Genomic DNA, 7563 nt, shown 5'->3' with positions numbered 1-7563 from the left:
ACTGGAATGTACGTTTGTAGTGTTTGGCAAAGAGATGACGCTTATTTAGGTTGTAATAACTTGGATAAGTAAGACAATAAAAATGTTTTCAAAATGCTGTTTATCTTCTCATTCAAGTGCTCTTTTTTTGTTTGTAAAATGCCATGCCATGGCTGTCAATGATATTCCATCAGAGGAAGTTATTGTCCCATTTGGTTCTCATGGTGTTTGCTTACGAACTAGCTATTATCTTATCCTTGTATTTGTATGATTATTTTCAAACCGAGCCTTTATTTTGTACTTTTGCATCTTCTGGATTTCACATTACAAAATTCATGACTTTCAGGTTCGTACCTACCGATGAAAGTGCAGTGCGACCTTTTCTCCGTTGTACTCCCAGAGCGCATCACCTAGAAGCTGTACTCCCTCTGATCTGTACTCTGCCTTGAAGCTTTCTCCGCTCCGGCGACGGCGAGGGTGGTCCGGTGAGCAAGGTGCATCGTCAGCTTTTCTTACTGTGAAGGTGACCTGCCTTATTGTTGGTTTCAGTTTTAAACTTGTATATATTCATGAATGATAGAAGGAAAATTGTATTGGTACCTGATGTTACTATATGATGCGAGTTCTTATGATAAGTACCTGGTGTTACTTCTGTATACTAATCATACTTGGTGCTAGGAAAATTGTATTCTCTTTCTCTTGTTATATTGTACCTCTCTTGTTCCCTTGACCATATCCTATAAAAATATTCATGCTATAAAGAATATACAACAGCAAAACAAATGCAACAATGCTATAAAGAAAATGATTATGCCAACAAAAAGAAAACATGATCTTGTTTTACTTTTTGGAGCCACAGTATATGAATTTCTGAATTTGTTAAGTGATAGTTACAGTATAAGAATATCTGAATTTGCTATCCTAGGATCAAGAAAAGGCATTATAAATCTGTAGCAGTCTAATGTTTGCATTTGCTAATTTGTTCGGAAACATGAGTACACCAACTAATGTTTGCATTTGCTTTTCTATTCCAAACAGTAGTACCAATGTCGGAATATGATAGCTGATAGCTCTAGTTTTCTGGTCCATGAAGATGTTGGAATATGTTAAAGGCGAGAGGGGAGCTTGAGCAGCGGCGAAAATCGGGTTCTGGCATTGGCGGCGAGAGGCTGCTCCAGCAGCGACGGCGGAGCGTGGGAGGCCGCTGGCCCTGCGGCGCGAGGCGCGAGAGGTCGCCAACGCGAAGGGCGGGCGGCTGCCCACCTGTCGGCGCGAGGATGTGAGCTCCACATGGAGGCTCGCTGGTGCCAGGCGAGCTACAGCAACAGTGGCGCGAGGGGCGGGAGGCCCGCCGGTGCGAGCTGAGGGAGGCCGCCCGCCGGCGTGACGCGCGGGAGCTTCACCGGCGGGAATGTGCGACCGCGCGCAGCAGTCTGTCGGCGCGAGGCGAGGGAGATCGCTGGCGCCAAGGGATGAAGGCTGCCCGCCAGTGGCAAGGGAGGAAGGCCGCCCACCGGCAAGAGATGTAAAGATTGATGTATGCTTGATGCCTTATTTTCTTTTCTTTTCTGAACATATCATTATTTCCATGCTGTCGCAATTACTATGATGTCGTGTTGGTCATTTGCAATTATATTTATGATTGGTGTAACATTATTCACCCGGAGATGTAAAGATTGGTGTATGCTTATATTGGTCTGGTTGAATATGTTGTGTATTTTGGACTGTGAGTATTCCTGATAATTTCTGGGTTAATTTGTATGCCTGAACTTTAGTATCTATTGTGAAAAAGCGTACAATTTTAAGCTTATTTTCGAATTTTGGTTGTTTCCTGAAATTCCCTGCCGTTCCCTGCGTCAGCTAACCAAATGGCTCATGCTTAATTACCGCAGCGGTTGGGGAAGCCAGCGTTTCCCCCATGTCAAGGGAATTTCAGCCGGGGGCTCTCGTTCCCTGGGATACGGTAGGTGCGCGACCAAATGAGCCCTTACTGAAGCTGCCTCACCTTCGTCTCCGTCCTCCATCCACTCCGGCGCCGTCATCTTCCGCACCAAACGCAACCGACGGGTCTCCCCTCAATCAACTCCATCGTCTCCGAAACATTCCCAATAACGGTCCATCTCCATCGACGCATCCAAGCTGAACTGGCCGCAGCCCGCCCCTCTACACGCTTGCCCTCGTCTGCATCCTCGTCGTCCTTAAAGGGAGGGGAAAGTGAACCACTTCTTCATCCACCAGGTATACAATCCCTCCTCTCCCCAAATTATTTTGCTACTTCATTAACGTGTCCAAAAAGTAAATACTTTTATGCAAAAATATTTTATGTGCTCATATGGTTATTTAAAATCACCTAAATCAGTAGTATTGTTTGCACATGAAGATGTAAGTGAATTGTTCTTGGATGTTTACTGGTCATATAAGCAAATTTGTAATTACCCAATAATGGATTCATAAGGCCACTGTTTTTTTTTTTTTTTTTTTTTTTGGATCGAGCCTTTGCTTGGAATGATCATTACCAGAATCTGCAAGTTTCCTGTGTGCCACAAACACACAAGGAAGACGATTCCCCTTGTGTTAGCAAACAGAGACATAGGTACAAGGAACTCTATGTTTCCTGTGCGCTTGTGCAAAACACATGGGGAGGTATACAGTTTCCTTCCTGTTTTTCTTCATGAGCTCAGGAGGGACTTTTGGAACACGGCACTGACAGCATGATGGCTAGTAACATATTTTGTAATACAACAGAACGCCCCTGTCAGAAGTAGAATCGCTGCATTACCTGACAACCGTTGATTGCAAAACTAAGTGGAAAGTAAAAACACATTGACTAGTAAATAATCTGGAGTAATAAAATGCAAACACCGCACAAACCAAACGTTATGCATATGTTCCAGACAAATCTTTGGGCCCTACCGCAACCAAACAAATTGCATGTTTCTATCAGCATCTGCAAACCTTAAATAACACTCAATTGCAATTATGATCTTATGAAAAAATAGCTACAGAACTACCAGAATAGGATCAACAACTAACTTCATAATAGAATGCTAGATCATTCCAATTTGCTACAGAAGCATGAATAGATGCATTTTAGTTTCAGATCTCAACACCGGCACACAGAAGATGTTGATATTTATTTTGCTGCCAAAATCACAACAAATTTGTCATCTCATTTCCATCCTGTGTACGCATCACAAGACCAATTGAGGATAACAAACTCCAAATAACAAATCGGAGGAAGTAAAGTCAAGTACATTTCAAAGTACTTCATGGGCAAGCACCCGAAGTAAATATATTTACAACATTATTTGGCATTTTTTCCCCTTGTTGTTCTATGCCTATATATTTATTATTCTGAATGTTTCCATTGTGTACATGGACCATAGGAAGCAAATATATTCACCATATTACTTCAGTTTTACTGCTGACCCTTCATGTGGAGGAGAAATTGATTGCTACTCTTGTTTTGTGAAGTTTGTTTGTTGCTGTTCTCCTCTTAGCTTGCAGGTTTAACTGACGTATTATACCAAATTCTGTTTCTTAAGGTGTTACGCCATGGATCAGGCGAAGGAGGTGGATCAGGTGAAGATGGAGAAGGAGGTGGAGGTGGAGGTTAGTGCGGATGAGGATGCGGTGAGCATTCCGTCATTTTTTTTACATTTTACATCATTGTCTTTTTTTCTTCTCTGCTTTGCTGTTTGGAGGCTTTCTATTTTAAGACCTTAAGAATCCATGTTTCAAAGACAATGCAGTAGCTACTTATAATTTAAGTAAGGTTTCTCTAATCATGCTAATGATAATTTATATCAAAGGAGGTGGATGAAGTGGAGATGGAGATGGAGATGGAGGGGTTGGTGGTTGAGGATGAGGATCTGGTGAGCCTTCTGGCTTTTATCTTTTATTTTCTTCTCTCCTTTGCTTTTCAGAGGTTTTCTTTTTGAAATATATTCTTTAAGATTCTATTTTTCAAAGAAAACACATAGCTACTCATATTTCAAGTATGTGTTGACAATTGTGCTAATGATAATCTATATCATTTTTAGAACAATGCTGGTTCTGATGAGTTTCATGAAGAAGTTAAGAAATTTTTGGTTGAAGTGCAAAGACGGAAACAAGGAAATGATGGAAAAAAGGGAGAATTAGACAGCTACACAATTGGTATACCTCTTTTGGTAGGGAAAAGTCATCCCTATTTCTATGTAATAGCCGATAGTGCAATATTATCCGATCCAAATTTCAATGGAACATACCTTGTTTATTTTCGTGACGCATCACCTAATGAAAATCAAACTCCGAAAGTGAAAGATGCACAGCATGTCCAATTCCATCTATCGGACGTGAAAATCCAAGATGGAATTGCTTTGATTTATGTCCCTCGTGGTAAAGTACCAATACAGGCAGTCGAAATTAGTGATCGGCCTGTTTGTGATAATCAAACAGTGTATTTGTTCAGCTACGAACCTATTCCAAGGGAAGGCAAGAAAGGCAGGCTGACTCCAGGCAATGTAACGTATGTCTCCTAAATCTCATGAATTCCTTATTTTTGTATCATTTCATTCTGATGTCCTCTTGTTAAATAGTTTTGCAGGTTTGGAGTTTCTTAGGCATGACTGTGATACTTTAGTTGCTGATGATAGCTCACGTGGGGACCAGGGATCACCCCTTTTCAGCACTAGAGGTCAGCTTGTCGGTATTATAGATGCAGAAGATACACGTTTGGCTATGAATGGTGAAGGAATAAGAAAACGATTGAATGCAATGTTTAATAGGAATGATGAGGTACTCTATTTTCTGTTATCCTTTTTTACATGATTTTAGTGAATTTGATATAACTAATTAAACATATCTCTTCTCTGAATGTAGTGTATGGATGCAATTTTGCAGCACGTGAGAACCATTGGCGATGAAAAAAGTCGTTGTTAAAAGGTAATTTTGCTGATGTTGATTATTTGACTGCATTTTAACTATATTCGTGTACTTTATCAATTTAATTTTCCCAAATATCTGATTTGTTTTTCATGACTTCAGTAAGCTATTGTCGAGCGATTGTTGGTTGTGTAGTATGAGCATGATTGTTAGCTGGTCATTTTAATTTGGTAATATGTTTAATTCCTATGGCATCGTAGTTTGGTGAGAAGTATTCTGCGATTCTGTCACATTTCCTTTTTGATGTGGTATTTCCTAGCCATTCTCTGGCTTAGGAGAACGTTGTGGGGGTAACAAAGCTTCTGCTTGGTGAGAACTAGGGGTGATTTATTCAACCTACTGATGAGGTTGGCTTTACAGCGGGGAATTTTACTTTTTGCCCCTATTTACTTTGCAACTTGATCTTTTGCCCTCATTTACATTGTGCTTCCTTTTTTGCCCCTGTTTTCTTTGGCACTCGATGATTTGCCCCCGCTGAGCCAGGAGTACTGCGCAAAGACCAGTGTACCCTTCTCTTTGCTTCTTCCTCACGCGGTCATCCCAGGGAGGAGCTCGCCGGCGGGCGCCCCAACCAGCATCCCTCCCTCAAACCCCCCCAACTAGCACCTTATTTCGCCCATCCAGACGACACCCGCCTCTCCCCGGCGTATATAGGGCGCTCGCTGTCCTACGGATGGCCGGCGCAGCCGATCTCGCTGGACACAAGCGACTCTGACGGCGTGGTGCTCCAACGCATCCTCGGCCCCAATACCCACGCCATCTGCAGCCCCGGCGGCAAGACCGTCGCCGTTTCCCGCCAGCCCTCTCTCCCTGTGGCGGCGGAAGGGGCAAGCAGTAGGTCGATGCGTGCGCGGAGGGGAGCAGCAGCTTGGGGCGGAGGGGAGCAGGAGGGCGGTAGAGTGCGTGCGCGGAGGGGAGCAGCAGCATGGGGCGGAGGGGAGCAGCAGGGCGGTAGATCGAGTAGAGGAGAGCTCGCCGGCGGCACCGAGGGAGCAGCTCACCAGCGGCGTCCATGGGGATGGGCCATGGACTGAACTAACAGGGGTATTTGAGTCCTCGTTTTTCGGCTTATCCCTAAAACGGAAGAAGAAGGGCAAAAGATCATGTGTAAAAGTAATGTGGGGCAAAAAAGTGAATCAGATGTAAACAAGGGCAAAAGGTAAAGTGTCAAAGTAAACAAGGGCAAAAAATAAAATTCCCCCTTTACAGCAATGTTGACGTATGTAGCTTTGAAAACTAGGAGTCTTAAGTGGTCGTATAGGAAATAATGCTTAGCTAGAGATTTAGGTTTTGCTGTGGCTAGCCTATAGGAATAGTATCTTAAGAAGAGACACCTTATTGAGAAGAGGTGGTAAGAATAGCAAGTCCTGTTTTTTCTGCTTCCAGGATCAAACAGTGGGCCATCTGTTCTTTCTTTGTTGTTTAGCGAGATATGTCTAGATTGTAATCATGGCCTTACAGTACGAATGAACTTTATGATTGGATTGGCAGTTTAAGAGTAAAGATAGGACTTTAGTAGCTTCTAGTTTGGCAGTGATATGGTCTGTGTGAAAAATAGAAAAAAAGAGAGCTTACTTTCGGACAGTGTTGCCCAATGGTCCTAATAATGTTGTGTTCTTGGTTGCTCCTTGGTTATCTTCTTGGGCAGGTCTTCAGAAGGGAGAACTTCAAATCATCAGCAGCAAGGAGCAAGGAGCCAGTCGGTTGCTGCTGCTAGCATGATCGAAGGAGTGTTCTGTTTTACTTTTATATTAAGTAGAAAGTAATGGTTGAAAACCTTGGTGAAACTGCATGCTTGAGTAGAGCAGCTAGAAATGTTTGAAATGTGGGATGAGGGGGCGGCCTCATTCTGCGAACTTTGAGAAACGCTGATATGTTTATCGGTTTCAATGGAAAATGAAATTGGGAGCTGTGAGCTCCTTCAGTTGGAAAAAAATGTAACTTTTTTTTGTAATGCTATGTCCTGATGTAATCTTCTACGGAATATATATGTAAAAAGGAACACCCCACTATCTTATTTCTCTGCTCTCTCATGAGTCCACTTCACCGCTTTTGGTTGAGCGCATAGCCTGTTGATTGCTGCTCGTTCTGTTTCCATCGATCATTTTATTTTAGAGTCGGTTCATGTCTGACCAAATGGATACGAGGGTAAAACGAAATTGCTACGAGTTAGGACGGTACCGACCACATGTAGCCCACTTCAGCCCGCAAACAATAAAGTCAGAACCGTTTGAGAGGACTTGTGTAGTGACGGGAAGAAGAAAGCCAGAACCGTTTGAGAGGACTTCCTTTCCCCGCTTACGTTTTCTCCTTTAGCACAGTACTACTACGTACGAATTAGCACTTCTGTATCTCCATCTATACATGTACCTGTTAATAAAGAAAGTAAGTTTTTTTTATTTCAAAAAAAAGTAAGGTTTTTTCCTTTTATTTTTGTTCGTTTTGAACTTAAGCCTGTTTTCAGTCAAAATTACAAACTCTTACCATTGCCTAAGTTAAATAATGCCCCATCCATAGCCCAGCAGTCAATGACTCACAAGTGGAGATTTAGTGCACATGGGCACCTGTGATATTGTTTTAAAAAAATAAAAATAAAAATATCTGAAAACAAATCCACATATAGTCAATGTATCTTACAAACGTGCAAAATATTAATTT

The 7563-nt window shown here is 42.3% G+C and overlaps 1 protein-coding gene across 1 annotated transcript; it reads left to right on the top strand.

Moving 5' to 3' along the window:
• The first annotated feature begins 1968 nt into the window (after window positions 1-1968).
• Window positions 1969-6907, top strand: LOC124679126. Its single transcript, XM_047214945.1, has 7 exons — window positions 1969-2217; window positions 3525-3612; window positions 3792-3854; window positions 4023-4489; window positions 4560-4758; window positions 4843-4905; window positions 6554-6907. The coding sequence occupies exons 2-6, from the start codon at window positions 3535-3537 to the stop codon at window positions 4900-4902; spliced, it is 867 nt and encodes a 288-aa protein (XP_047070901.1). The 5' UTR covers window positions 1969-2217; window positions 3525-3534; the 3' UTR covers window positions 4903-4905; window positions 6554-6907.
• The last annotated feature ends 656 nt before the right edge of the window (window positions 6908-7563 follow it).

Source organism: Lolium rigidum, chromosome 7 (genome assembly GCF_022539505.1).
Source record: "Lolium rigidum isolate FL_2022 chromosome 7, APGP_CSIRO_Lrig_0.1, whole genome shotgun sequence".
Classification (NCBI taxonomy): Eukaryota; Viridiplantae; Streptophyta; class Magnoliopsida; order Poales; family Poaceae; genus Lolium; species Lolium rigidum.
This window is presented reverse-complemented; position numbering and strand designations above follow the sequence as displayed.

What these genes read in the sequence shown, in the direction of transcription:
- LOC124679126 (XM_047214945.1), top strand. Translation starts at nt 3,535, where the DNA reads ATGGATCAGGCGAAGGAGGTGGATCAGGTGAAGATGGAGAAGGAGGTG. An exon ending in TTAGTGCGGATGAGGATGCG is followed by an intron (nt 3,613 to 3,791) that starts GTGAGCATTCCG and finishes TTTATATCAAAG; the next exon opens with GAGGTGGATGAAGTGGAGAT. An exon ending in TGTTTAATAGGAATGATGAG is followed by an intron (nt 4,759 to 4,842) that starts GTACTCTATTTT and finishes CTCTGAATGTAG; the next exon opens with TGTATGGATGCAATTTTGCA.